A 15,156-nucleotide genomic window follows, 5' to 3' on the forward strand; every position below is an offset into this window, starting at 1 on the left:
TTGTTTTCTCTTTAGATGTAGAAAAACGCGACAACCCAGTTTGCCACTTTGTTACTCCACTAGATGGAACTATTGAGTTTGATGAACCTCGACGTCCAGAAGTAAGTGAAACTCTTTAAGGGGAGACTCCGATAACTTTTATGAGAAGATTCCATTTTTTTGCACATGACTTGTTTCTTTTTCTGTGCTTTATTGCATTTTTTTTAGTTCTTTTTCTATTCTTTACATTGGTAAGATTGCCACTTATCCCTTCACCAAGAAAAATGTCTAAAATTTCCAAGTTATTTTCTAATGAGGAGGATGCACTTTTGGTTTTGCAGTAACCTTAATATGATCATTTGAGTTCATTGTGCAAGATATCAAATGCTGTACAAAGATGAGAGATTTTGAATGAATCCTGTTTTTCCACCTCCCCAGGCAGCTGTAACAGAAGGAAAATTCTGGAAAAGAAGAATTGAGATTGTGATAAGAGAATATCACAAATGGCGCACATACTTCAAAAAGAGGGTATGATGTTCAGATTCTGGTGTTCACTATCAAGTGATTCTGTTGTTTTTGAGTTGCTTAGCATTTTGTGCCCTGGAAATAGGAGTTTTTCAGAAACAGTTAAAGGAATTGAAAAGCCCATTGACTATTAAAATGAAAGGATAATTTCCCTGATGTTTCTGAAATCCACATTTCGCAGGGATCTATTTTTCTTTAATACACTTCTAACATTTTCTCTTTCGTTTTCAGTTGCAGAAGCACAAGGATGAAGACCTGTCAAGTTTGATTAAAGTAAGTTTAAAATGAAAAACATTCTCATTCACTGAAGTTGAGTTCTTTTTAAATATTCTGTTTGAGTTTGAAATGCCAAGAGTGTGATCTGATACCAAACACGGACTTTGTTCCAAAAGGATGATTGCAACAATTCACCATGTGTTCTGGTGGAAATGTACATTTATCAGACTGTTTGTTTGTAAGTTAATCATGCATTTTCTAATGTAAGTTTTTAGTATAATTTTGTCCCCGAGTTAAAAGTAACACAACTATAATTACCTCTGGATGTCAGTTAAGGGGTGATGTCAGTTATGGGCCAAATGCGGACAATTGGGATTAGCTTAAGGGTTTAAAAAAAAAGAAAGGCGGCATGGACAAGTTGGGCCTGTTTCCATGCTGTAAACCTCTAATATACTTCAATGTTCTGTGGCAGGCTGCATTGCTGCAACTCAAGAGTGCATTTCCATCAAATTGCATTGATTGCATTTACGCTTGCATTTTCAAATTATTGCTAAATCTCTCAGATATGCTTTTAACGGATTCTGTAGAAGGCAGCTATCAGAGATGCTGATATGATTTGCATGTTGCAACAACCTTGTACAGTAGCTTGCTGTACTCGGGTGCTGCAGCATGGATTGTCAAAAAGCATGACTATTTAGTGAAGTCTTGAACTTGGGCATAAAGATGAGCACTTTTACTAAATATTTAGTAAAATTTGGTCAAATTTGGCCGCCAGATGATTTTTCGTTCCTCATCCCGCAACAACCATTGCCAGCAAGTCCCTCTATCTCATGGCCACCTTGTACCCTACCAACTTTCTACATTCTACATATCCTGGACCTAGGCCATTGTATGTTTGTTTCCCTCACTCCTCATTCCATTTTTGTTCACCAAGCCTTTAGCTCCAAGTGATGACCCTGTTTAGAACTAATCTGTTCTAAACCCCAGTGCCATGAATCCCCCTTGCTGAAATTCAGGTCAGAGGTGTTCTAGTCAGGTGACCCTAACCTATATAAGAAAGCCAGGTAAGATCCAAGGAAATCTACCAAAGATGCCAAAAGACAGTACCAGACCAAGCTGCGGCCCAGGCTAGCCACGTAGACCCCTGCTGACTATGGCAAGGTTTACAAGACATAACAGACTACAAGATGAAGGTATGTAAAATTGCCAGCACCAACGCATCCCTCCCTGATAAGCTCAATGCATTTTATGCTCATTTTGATCAGGAGGTCAGCAAAAGCACTCCCTCCACCCTAGAAACTTCGGACGAATCTGTACTTGAAATCACCATTGCAAGTGTCAGAGAGCAGCCGCCTTTAAGGTCAACCCATAGAAAACAGCTGGCTCGAATGGGCACCCAGATGCGCATTCAGATCGTGCGCAGACCACCTGGTGGGAGTATTCGCAGACATCTTCAATCTCTCTTTTTACAACAATCTAAGGTCCCTACCTGCTTCAAGATGATGACCATCTTCCCAGTACCAGGCAGTATGCCTTAATAATCATCATTCAGTGGTTCTGACATCCATCATTATGAAGTGCTTTGAAAGATTAGTCATGGCACGAATCAATTCCAGCCTCCCAGATTGCCTGGATCCACTACAGTTCGCCTACTGCCACAACAGATCCATTACAGATGTCATCTCCATTGCCCTGTATTCAATCCTGGAACGCCTAGAAAACAGACATCTATGTCAGACTCCTATTTATTGACTACAGCCCAGCCTTTAACACCATTATTCCTACGAAACCCATCTCCAAGCTCTGGCCTGGGGCTTGACACCTCCCTCTGCGACTGGATCCTGAATTTCCTAACCCACGGACCGCATCAGTAAGGATAGGAGCAACACCTCCACGATCATCCTCAACATCAATGCCCCACAAGGCTGTGTGTTCAGCCCCCTACTATACTCCTTATACACCTATGACTGTGGGGTCAAATTCCCCTGCAACTTGATTTTCGAGTTTGCTGTTGACACCACTATAGTAGGTTGGACCTCAAACAGTGACGAAGCAGAGTACAGGAATGAGATAAAGAATCTGGTGAACTGGTGTGGCAACAATAATCTCTTCCTCAATGTCAACAAAACGAAGGAGATTGTCATCGATTTCAGGAAGTGGAGTGGAGGACATGCTTCTGTCTACATCACTGGGGACGAAGTAGAAATGATCACCAATAACCTGTCCTGGTCCCCCCATGCTGGTACCGTCATTAAGAAAGCCCACCGATGCTTCTACTTTCTCAGAAGACTAAGGAAATTCTGAATGTCCACTACCCTCATCAACTTTTACAGATGCACCATAGAAAGCATTCTTTCTGGTTGTATCACATCTTGGTATGTTTCCTGTTCTGCCTAAGACTGCAAGAAACTACAAAGCATAGTGAAGGAAGCCCAGTTCATCACTCAAACCAGCCTCCCATCCATTGATTCCATCTGCACTTACCACTGCCTTGGCAAAGCAGCCAGCACAATTAAGGACCTTGCGCACCCTGGACATACTCCCCTCCCACCTCTTTTTCATTAGGAAAAGATACAAAAGTCTGAGGTCACGCACCAACCGACTTGAGAATAGCTCCTTCCCTGCTGCCATCAGACTTTTGAATGGACCTACCTTGCATTAGTTGATCTTTTTCTACACCCTAGCTATGATTGTAACACTACATTCTTCACTCTCTCTCTCTCTCTCTCTCTCTCTCTCTCTCTCTCTCTCTCTCTCTCTCTCTCTCTCCTTTCCTTCCCTATGAACTGTGTTTTGTCTGTATAGTGCACAAGAAACAATACTTTTCACTGCATCCTAATACATGTGACCAATCAAATCAGTCACTAAAAGCCTCCATACGATTGCCTTGTTGCTCCCAACATTGTTCTTGTATTGCTTTTCACTTCCTGCTTAGTGCCTCAATTCTCTCTCCTTGGTCACCCCAACTCGCCAAAACACCTATGAAATGGTACTAAAAGGAATTATGAGAATTGTTCAGGCTAGTTCTTAAACTGCAATATTAAACAGTAAACACTGCCATCTGCTGGATATAAATGAAATTTAGAAGGTGATTCTTTTAGAGTCACTTTTAAAATATCCTGGAGTATTTATCCTTTGTAAACTTATGTTTTTCACTTATTAAATTTGTGTTATGACATTTTCTCCTATACGATGCATTGTATTATCTAGCCCCTAGCTAGGGACATAAGGAAACGTTTGAATCTTATTTTTTTTCTTCCCTTCACAACAAATTAAACCCTATTGTATTAATTTTCTCTCAGCTCTCCAATGCCTCTGATCAGCTCCCTTCAGCTACCTGCTTGCCTCTTATGTACCATGTTAAAATAATACTGCTGCTTCTGTCATAGCTCTGAGTAATAGGTATCTTACACAGTTGCTTAGTTATTGAAATGCAGTATTCCAGTACGATGCTGTAGCTCTGAGGCTAGTCAAGAGCTAATATTGTTTAATTCCCACAAACAGGAGGTTGAATGATTAAATCTTAGGATTTCATCTTGTGATTACTTGGAGGGGGACATGCTTCATGTTTGAACACTTTTACATTTTTAAAATGCATTAAATAATAGCTGCATAAGTATATTTCTAATTATTACACCTTCAGTATAATAAAATTTGCCACTAGGATTGCTGATTTTATTTGAATGAGTTTTTTATATCAAGGTGAGAATGCTGCATGTTTAATTTATCAAATCTAAAGAATTTGATTTAACAGTGACCTAGTTTTAAGAATAGTCCTGTGGATCATAAATTGGATGATAGAAGTTGTTTATATTTTAGTTACACTAATCATTCTTTCTATGACATTGGGTAACGATATACAGCTTTCCGGGTTTGATGATGGTTGCCCTGAAGCCTGTTATATTCCATTTCAAGATGATGATTTGGCAGTGTGGCGTGCAAAAAGGAAAGGAAATGACACACCAGTTCCTATGGAAGAGGACCAACTCCTGGATATGGACATGTTAATGTCTGAATTCTCTGACACACTTTTTTCAACTTTGTCCTCACACCATCCAGTTGCCTGGCCCAACCCAAGAGAGATTGGTTAGTGACAATTGCGAGGCACTTTTTTAAAACATTGTTCCTGTTACATTTTTATAAAGATTTTGGTGTATTTCTTTTGTTTATTTATGTATTGTTTATTTATGTAATACATAAATCTGCTTGCAATCTGTATGAAGTTTTAATCGTCAAATTATCTTTGATCGTTAATGGTCCTGTAGTTTCTGTGTACACTGATTAAAACAAAATGGCAGTTGTCAAATAAGGGAGACAGTGCTTCCCCAACAGTTACTGGTCAGTGTGTATGCTTTCCTATTGCTTTCATGCACATATAGTGACAAATTTCACAAATACTGGAAGTGTATTTCGTGTGTTCTTGGCCCAAACATTTCAGCTGCTTCATCAATGACATTCCTTTGGGATGTTCATTGATGTTTGTTATTGATCATGCACTGTTCAGCACCATTCATAATCTTCGGATATTGAAGCAGTCTGTGTCCGAATGCAACAAGTCTTGGATACTATCCAGGCTTGGATTGACAAGTGCCAAGTAACATACACATCACACATGTACCAGGCAATGACCATCATCAACAAATGAGAATCATAACTATTGCACCTTGACATTCAGTGGCATTATCATCATTAAATCCCTCGCATTCAACAACCTAGGATTACCCATTTACCAAATGTAACTGGACAGCCCTATGAATACTGTGGCTACAAAAGCAGGTCAGATGCTAAGAATCCTGTGGCTAGTAACTCGTCTCTTGACCCTCCAAAGCCTATCCATCATCTACAAGGTACAAGTCAGAAGTGTGATGGAATCTTCTCCACTTGTCTGTATGATTTCAGCTGTCCAACAGCATTTAAAAAGTTCAGAACTGTCCATGACAATTCATCTTGTTTGATTAGCACACCATCTACAAACATTCATCCTCCACCATCAATGCAAAGTGGCAACAGTGTGTGCCATCTGCAAGATGCATTACAGGAACCCATCAAGGTTCCTTAAACAGCATCTTCCAAACCCATGACCACTACCATTTAGAAGGACAAGAGCAGGAGATGCACGGGAACACCATCTGGAGAGTCTCCTCCCAGGCAGCCTGACTTGGAAATATATTGCTGTGCCTTTGCTATTGTTAGGCCAAAATCCTGTAACTCCCTTTCTAACAGCACTGTGATTGTACCTATACCACATAGGCTAGAATGGTTAAACGAGACTACTCACTATCACTTTCTCGAGGGCTTTTAGGGATGGACAATAAATTCTGGCCTAACCAGCGATGGCCACAACTCATGAATGAATTTTTAAGAAGCCTTGGTTCTTGGCATTAGCTGCAAGACAATTCAATTAAAGATTAGATTCCTTATCAGTACTTGCCATTAAAGTCAGAACCAGGATGAAGGACCAAGTTGCAGCTGGGGTAGGGGAAGAGCAACAATTTAAAATAACTTTTTAATATAAAGCATCCTAAGTGTGTAAGTGGATTATTTTAAAATAAAAGATGACACCAAACCACATAAACAGTTGCTAGATCAAATGACCAAAAATTTGGTCAAATAGGTAGACCATTCCAGAATGATTCTGGAATAATAAGTGGTTTTAGTAGATGTAAGCAGGATTCAAAAGTATTTGTGGTCCCAGTAGAGCTAGCAGTAGATAGCTAAACTCATTATCTGAATATCCTTTCAAGTCTATGGCTCTTGGACCTGAAGGAGCAGAGGTGTGTGAGAAACAGTAGCACTTGAGGATAGGGCATCAAAAGTGCTGCTGAGGGCATTGGTGAACAAATTAGTCGCTGCAGGAATGTTATGGGTGACGGAGGACAAAAGGCTAGATTGGGATTTTTATAGCGTAGTTGAATCGGAGGATTGTTTTTTTTTTCACAGGGACAGATACAGAAGGATTGGGGTGTGGAAAGGCATAGTGAATAGAGTGAAATAATGAAGTGATCAGTATAAACCTTATCAGTGATATGACAGGGCTAGCAAGACCACATGAGATGACACAATCTGTGTTGAAAGAGAACTTGTGTAGACAAGTGAGTAGTTGTATAACTTGGGCATCATAAAAAAAATTGGGAAAGTTAGCCCTTAAGACAAAGTATTCAATGTAAAGATAGTTTCAGTCAACAAAATTTGTGTTTTAAGCATTGTATATTTGAACCCCTTTCAATATTTCCAACAGCGCACGCAGGAAATGCTGATATGATTCAGCCTGGCTTGATCCCTCTACAGCCCAACTTGGATTTCATGGACACTTTCGAACCTTTTCAAGGTAAGATTTGCATAATGCATACTTTGAATTTAAAACTGTTAGGTTTATGTGCTCTGTTAAGTGAGTGGAAATTAGCTTATTCAGTAGTATTTTACTGAGCTTTTGAATATATTTGTGATAGAAAAATTGGTGTTATTGTGACGTTAGTGTACTTTTAAAGTAAAGTTACTATCAAATTCCCCTACTTGCCACACTCTGGCACCTGTTTGGGTAAATGCACCTAACCAGCATGTCTTTCAGACTGTGAGAGGAAACCCACACAGACACAGGAGAATGTGCTAATTCCACACAGTGACCCAAGCCGAGAATCGAACCCGGATCCCTGGCACTGTGAGGCAGCAGTACTTACCATGTGCCACCCAGAGATTTTTAAAAATCACATTCTCTGCAGCTCTCAGCGGTGCGAGTTGTTTATAGAAACCCTTCTGTTGCCCATTCAGTGGTTTTAATGGGGCTTGTTTATTTTCACTCTGGGCTGTTTTATGACCCTGCATTGTTACGAGGATGGTCAGAAACCCCAAGTATTTTACGGAACCTGCCTGGATCACAAGTTTTAATTTGGCTAGGGATAAGTATGATATTTTTCACATCAGGTGTGATCCAAATGACCAACTAGGGAGCTTTTATTAAATTTTATTTAACAATATAGTTAATAAGTATGGAAAGAAAATTAGCAAAAGCTCTTTATCAATCACAAGCAAAAACAAAACAACCATAGTGTATAACCCCTAACAAATGTTAGAAAGGCAGGCTGTAAGATTAATATTTTTGTCTTTATTCCACAGGTGGAGGTCCACCTCGTGTCAAACGAGGGGCATGCACACGGCAGGTCATGCGTGGGCTGCTCTTGGAAGTTCCAGGAGTGGCCTAGTACTTCATGTCGGGGTGTGTGTGCTTGATCCTGGACCGGTAGACGGGCGCCGCAACAGCTCAGTGACTAGCACTGCTAGCTGTGCAGACACACGGATTTGGGCCTGTGTCTGTGGGAGTTTGCGCATTCTCCCTGTGGTTGCATGGGTTTCCTCCCACACCCCAAAGATGTGCTCTTAGGCTAATCGGTTTTTACCAAATTGACACTATTTCTTCCCTGAATCTGACTGAGTAAGGTTCCATTCGTAGACATGCAGGGTAGAATAGGTGTAAGGTGATGCGGCGGTGCGGGCTCGTTGGGCCGAAGGGCCTGTTTACCGTGCTGGGTTGTTCTTTGTTCTTTAAATATAGCCAAGATGTTCCAATCAAACAAAACTCCCCATTTAAAAAAAACCCTTTTCACAGGTTTAACACCAGCTAAGACTAATGCCCATGTAATACTGGAACTGAGTCCTTTGCTTGGAGAATTGAAACCCTACTTCTCAGCTTGTAACTTTTAATAGCCTTCTGGATACTCTCTGAACAGTCTGAAGTCAGAACAGCTTCCCAGAACACCAGGGAGAAACACTGATCAAGCCATCAACAGCAGAATTTCCAAAACCAGAGAGAGACGCTGCTTTCAGTCTGATGTCCCTTCCAAAACTAACTCTGCCGCCAGCCCAAAACACAAAAAAAACCTTTATATTCGCTAGGAGGAAAGAAACCCGTCCAAAAAACATGGCCTTCCTCCCAACAATAACAATGCAAGGTCATAAAACAGCCCAGAGTAAAAATAAACAAACCCCATGTAAACCACTGAAGGAGCAATGAAAGGGCGTCTATAGACAACTCAGCAATGCTGTGAGCTGCAGAGAACATTTTTTCAAAAAGAAAATCTGAAAAGTACACTAACATCACATTATGGAGAAACATCACAAAACTCATGAGGCCTTGTTGATCATTTTCATATTTTTAGATATATCAGAGTTTGGTTTCTGATGATACTGTTTATTGATATATCAGTTTTGCTCATTGTGCGCTTTCCCACTTTGAGTACCCGATTTGGCTGTCTTCGCTTCGGCAGGCAGCTATGAAATGTTCAGGTATTTCAGAAATATCAGTCTTTTCTGGCTGTAGTTTTGACTTTTTCTCAACTGTTGCTTCTATTTGGGTCACATTTTTAGCTGTCAAGAATTTTCTTTATAAGAGAGAGCTAGCTCCCTAAATTACATGTTGTTTTGAAGAATTTTTTTTAAAAACATCCTTTTCTTCTCCTTTCTCGATGAAGATATACATTGTCGGAGAGTATGGAGTTTCACAGTTATAGGTTTTTCCCAATACAGTGTAAACTGTATGACCACATTGCAGCTAAATTATTTCTATGGAAAAATGTGAGTTTTTAATCTTTCTAGCCTGGGACATTGCAGGAAATAATACTAAAGATGAGCTACTTAATTTCAGATTTATTTCCGACAACCCGCTTCCCATCTCTGGCCGGCAGCTTGTTCTCATCACCCACTCCTTCTGTACCTACTGTCACTTCCCTAAATGTCAGTGGCTCACCACCACAGGTAAGCTTTTTGGTTTGGTCCTAATGTAATTGTAATACTCAAGCTTTTCTTTATCGCCACCTCTCCTGTGTATGTTTATAAATTACCAGAACAGTGTTTCAAAACGAAGGTTGTGAATGACATTTTATAATCGCTAGTGTCACTAAGCTGCGTTTTCAGTATGATTTAGGGATGGAAAAATGGGTCTGCATAATAGATGGTAAAACCTGCAGCTTCTGTGAGACAGAGACTGTTCCAAGTAGCATAAGAACATAAATAGGAGCAGGAGTAGGCCATCTAGCCCTTCGAGCCTGCCCTGCCATTCAATAAGATCGTGGCTGATCTGTCGTGGCTCAGTTCCACATTCCCGCCCTCTCCCCATAACCCTTAATCCCCTCGCTTATCAAAAAACCCATCAACCCATGTCTTAAAAATATTTAGCGAGGCAGCCACTTCAACGGGCAGAGAATTCCAGAGATTCACCACCCTTTGAGTGAAGAAGTTCCTCCTCAACTCCGTTCTAAACCACGCCCCCTTTATCTTGAGGCTGTGCCCCCTAGTTCTACTGTCCTTTCTGAGCGGGAAGAGTCTCTCCACCTCTATCCTATCCATCCCATGCAGCATTTTAAATTTAGTTTTTAACACCGCTTCTGATGCAAGCAGAGTGGTTATTTTCACAGCAGGCTGCATCATCTTGAAACTAAAATATACAACTTTTACTCTTGTTACTATGAATGCTGGTGTAACAATTATTTATTACTGATTTATTATTTAACACTTGTGGTAAATATTTGACTAGACAACAAAGGATGTTCATTGTGCACTCCCTTGCCGGCAGCTTGAAAACAGGGATGAGGGGAGCATGTAAAATCCAGCTTTTTGCCCCTAACACAATTTTACCAGCAGTGGGGCTGGTGTCAAGCAGCTCTTCCACCAGTGGGCCAATTGAGGCCTTTAAAAGAGCAACTAGTGTCAAATTAAAAGCCTCATTCCACCAAATTTAACCTGGGACATAAGTACCCAGTCCTTGCACATAGAGGACATGATCCCTGTCAACATGGCCCTGGAATGACCCCCAAAACTTTAGTTGCAACCCAGTGCTGAACACCACCTCAAGCCCTGAGTGCAGTATCTGCAGTGGCCACCAGGTTCTGTTGGCATTGGAGGGCTGCAAGCCTCTGGCTAGCAATTCTCTGAAGTGAGGCTTCCTGCTCCTAAAGATTGGAAGTCCCACGTCCAGCCTATTAATCACCAGTCAGCCACTAAATGACTACTGGGCAGCAGTATTTGCACTGGGTAGGCGTCCTCTCTGACTTTTCAACCTGGGAGGCTGGGGACCACTTTGCATTGTAAAATGCAACCCTATGTTCTAACAATTCAAGCAGCAGAAAATATTACTGCATTGTCTCTTCTGATTAAAAACTTTTTTTCTGGATTTATTTACCAACAAAATGTTACACAGGTTGAAAGGTCAGGCAAGATATGTTATAGCAATAACAGCTTATAGCACGTACAAATTCAGTTAACTGCTCAGAAGAGTCTCAACAGTTTCAGGAAATATGTAGATAGTGCTGCATATGGGACACATATAATTTCATGCATGAAGTTGAAATGAATAGCTTTACGACCTACCATTTATATATTGCTTCGACATCAGACGGATACAGTCTCTTTGCAGATTGAATTTTGCAAACAGAATCTTGCTGGAGGGTCTGGGATTTCTCTCTCTCTCTTTCCTGGTGGTGCTGGTAGAATTTAACTTTTTTAAACATGTGACAAATGAGAAATTATTCTCTATTCTAATCAAACTGATAAAAAGTAGCCCTGCCAGACACCAGTTATGAAGTAACCAAATAATTCATTTCAGAAGGACTCAGCATTAATTCAGTTAATCCAAAGATGAGCAGACTGTGTTACAGCAATTCATGTATGATGATGAAATTGTGCAAAGTTGTTGTAGGGAAGCACAATGCCATTTTATTTTTAAGTGAAACTTCCTGGAAGAAGCAGCAGGAACTTGAGACTCTTTCTGGCTTTATACAATTTTTAAGTACTGCAAATTTGCCAAGTTGCATGTTAATCATGGTGGGGTGGAAAAGAGAATTCCAGAGAATCATAAAATTATTACAGTGCAAAAGGAGGCTATTGAGCCCATCGAGTCTGCACCGACTCCTTAGAACATCTTATTGAGGTCCACTCACTGCCCTAACCCCATGTGGTTACTCCACTAATCCCCTAACCAACATATGTTGGGACACCTAAAGGACAATTTAGCATGGCCAATCCACCTAACCCAGACCTCTTTAGACCATGGGAGGAGTCTGGAGCACCCAGAGGAAATTCACACAGACATCGGGAGACGTGCAAACTCCACATAGACACTCACCCAAGGCTGGAATTGAACCTGGATCCCTGGCACTGTGAGGCAGCAGTGCTAACCACTGTGCCACCCATCCAGTTAACCGTTAATTTGAATTGAAGTAGGCTGTAGTATGTGGGTCAGAGCTTTTTGCATTTGTGCATTATTGTGTTGATAAAAAGTAAATTCCTATCACAGGTGTTTTTTTTTAAAGAGGAGCATGCATTTTGACAGTCTCTGTGAAACTAATGTTAGAGAAGAATAATGGATATTTATTTATTAGGAGCAAGAAATTGGATTAAAGTCTGATCGTTTTTGATATGTAGTACTTTGTTTTACATTTCTGTTTTATTCTGAGCTTTTTCACAATTCCTACTTGCACTTTTCACCCTTCCTTGCTTTTTAGTGTTTTTAACCCCTCCCCCTCCCTTTTAACACAAAGATATGAACCTGATTAAACTTCCTAAAATGGAAATTGCACATGTACGTGATTTGTATAGTGAGTTTATCTTGATCTGGCTGTTATTTTGAGTTACAATTCTTTATCAGCTGATAGCAGAAGTTTTTTAAAGCTGCATTTGGCATGTTACCAATTTCCATCTGATGCATTGAATGAACATCAATGTACAGAAGATATTATGCAAATGGGGAGACTTTGCTGATGGGACTTTGCATCTCCAAAAATGTTTCCCTTTTGCCCAGGAGTAAAGCAAATTTTGTTATTTTGAAAAAAAAAAGTTAGTAGAAGTATATCAGACATAAAATCCTTCCATGTTCTCCCTTTTCCTCTTTACTCCAAAGGTTGACCATTGTGCTTTGGTCAAGAACATTGAAGCTGCACATGGAAGATACAGATATGCAATTCAAATTGCTTGATACCAGGTTGTCCTATTGTACTGTCAGATATAGATGCTAGCAGGGCAATGCTAATAAGAATTTGCACCATTTTGTACCTGAGAGAGAACCTAAGGCACTAGATCCTAGAAATGTTATAATACTGATGTTAGATACAGCACTGGGCAGCATTCCCTCAATTTTTATTTGGAATGTGGAAGTAATTTATTTAACTGTGCTGGCCCTTTTAAGTTTTTAGTTTTGTGCAGTCTTGCATGCACTGTAGCTTTGGGTAGTTGCCACACTCACCCCACAGGCAACGTTGATCCTTGCTTGGACAGCACCCGAAATTATATACAACAATACTAATTTATTTAATAAATCTTTCTAATTCTAGGCATTGCCATTAGTTAGAGATTTAGTGAAAATAATGTAAGCAATATGATTCAGTCACTTGGTGACACTTTGCAGAGTTGATACATTTGTTGACTGCTAATGTGGCTGGAATCAGCAGTACAGCAGTGTAAGTTTTAATTGTAATTACAGCACCACTCAGTGGCAAAATATGTTATGGCATTTAAAGCTTTAATTGCATTTTGGTAGGACCCACTTCTCTCATTACTGGGGATTTCTGTATTTTAGAGAGGGAGGCGTCTGAGGAGCAGAAAAGGGATCATCAAAGCATTGAATTAGCAAGGTTTTGAATTTGACTGTTTAATTCTTGTCAACAAAATAGTTGTGATGCCAGAGTTGCTTTGGACATTCCATAATATTCCTGACAGGTGGGTTTATTATGTTTGTTTATATATGCTAGAAAATACCCAGGAACATAGACAAAGATTTAAAGCAAAAATAAGAAACTAGTGTTGTCTTGCAGACACAGTCTGATCCTGATTTGAGATTACTGGACCATTGACTGGTGGATTTTCTTTTGACCTCTACTGGCTATTTTTAAGTTTCCCTGGCAGACTTCCCTGACTTGCCTGTAATGTTCCCTCTTTATAACCTATTACTAACTTGCAAGTGGAGATAGAGGGAGTGAAGAAAAATTTATTCTAGCTATTGTTTTATTTATGAATGAAGCTGTTGCCACTGCTTAAAATAGCAGTGATGATTGTGAACATGTTAAATATTCATATAACATTGCTAATAGGAGTATCTACGCTTACAAAAACTGCCCTATATTCAGTTTTACTTCTAGCTTGAAATGGAAGAATATTGTGTCTGTAGTTGGAATAATTCAATTTATATTCAGCTGAGCACTTGCCCTCAATCAAAGTTTTTGACATTTATTATTCCTTTTTTAAGGAAGCTATCCTGCCGGCTGGCAGTCTAACTGGCACGATGTCATCAGTTAACATTGAGGAGGAATTAATTCCATCTCCTGGCCCTCCTTCGGTGATGGATAGTGTTAATACCAGCAATGAGAATAGTAACTCAAAATTCACAGCTTTTGTTCAGAATCAAGAATTTCGACCACAGACAGCACTAAACAACCAGCAGACATTTTTACCACTGTTTTCATCTGATGTGCCGTCATCTCAGACTCCCCAAACCCAGCAGCCAGAAACAGTCAAGTCTGAAGTGCCTTCCAGCATGTCTCTGAATGTTCAGCCATTTCTCACACCTGAGAGTCAGAAGTTTCCTTTTCCCGCCTCACCAGCATCACCAGCGATTACTCACACTGCCTCGTCTATGTTTACACAAATTCCTGCTGCTACAACATTCACCCAAAACCAGAACCTTCATCTGGCCTCGAAGCAAGAAGGAGTGCCTTGTAATATTACTATGCAGCCACCAAAAATCCCTACACCTTTTGCTGTACCAAAAGCTGCGCCTTCTCCAGGGCTTGGAATTCGGCCTCCAAAACAGCTGCAGAAATTTGCGCCTGTGTTGAAGTCAGATCCAGTTCCCATTGCACCTGCTCCTTCACCAAATACCTTCTTAGCACAATTTTTGGCAACAGGTAAGAAAATTTTGACCTTAAATTTGTTGCTGACTTGAAAAACGTGTAACTTGTAACATAATAGCTCTTCCACTTGCTAATCATGGCAATGAATGTCAGGTCTTTTATCTGTGGAAATAGATTCTGTGCTCTAGTGAAGTAAAAGATTCTGACAATTGAATGCTAATTTCCCTGAAATTAATTTTTTGCTGGTTGAAATACTTTATATTGAATTTATTATATAGCTTTCATGTTATATGGTCTGATTTTCAGAGTACAGTTCTGTAATTTGTGGTATTTTTGGTTGTAGAAACAAAATTACATTAAGTGAAGTACAACAGATATAACACATAACGCCACTGTGTCTATTCCACTTCTTTGAAAGAGCTATCCAATTTCTCCCACTTGTCTGCTGTTTCAGCAAAGTCCTACATTTTCCCTTTTGAGTATAGATGCAATTGTCTTTTGATAACTACCATTGTATCTTCTACCAGCCTTTCAGGCAGTGCATTCCAGAACATAACTTGTTGTACAAAAGATGAAATTCTCCTTGTGCAGAAAATAAAATTCT

The 15,156-nt window shown here is 40.0% G+C and overlaps 1 protein-coding gene across 1 annotated transcript in view; it reads left to right on the forward strand.

Moving 5' to 3' along the window:
- mlxip (MLX interacting protein) overlaps window positions 1-15,156 on the forward strand; it is an 84,359-nt gene that overhangs the window by 36,026 nt on the left and 33,177 nt on the right. Inside the window, exons 3-9 of the mRNA XM_080208319.1 lie at window positions 16-101; window positions 418-507; window positions 736-777; window positions 4,584-4,806; window positions 6,959-7,048; window positions 9,359-9,468; window positions 13,949-14,606. Coding sequence (XP_080064445.1) covers window positions 16-101; window positions 418-507; window positions 736-777; window positions 4,584-4,806; window positions 6,959-7,048; window positions 9,359-9,468; window positions 13,949-14,606 — 1,299 coding nt within the window. The remainder of the gene's footprint in view (window positions 1-15; window positions 102-417; window positions 508-735; window positions 778-4,583; window positions 4,807-6,958; window positions 7,049-9,358; window positions 9,469-13,948; window positions 14,607-15,156) is intronic.

This window comes from Carcharhinus amblyrhynchos, chromosome 20 (genome assembly GCF_965287045.1).
Source record: "Carcharhinus amblyrhynchos chromosome 20, sCarAmb.v2.hapA, whole genome shotgun sequence".
Taxonomy (NCBI): Eukaryota; Metazoa; Chordata; class Chondrichthyes; order Carcharhiniformes; family Carcharhinidae; genus Carcharhinus; species Carcharhinus amblyrhynchos.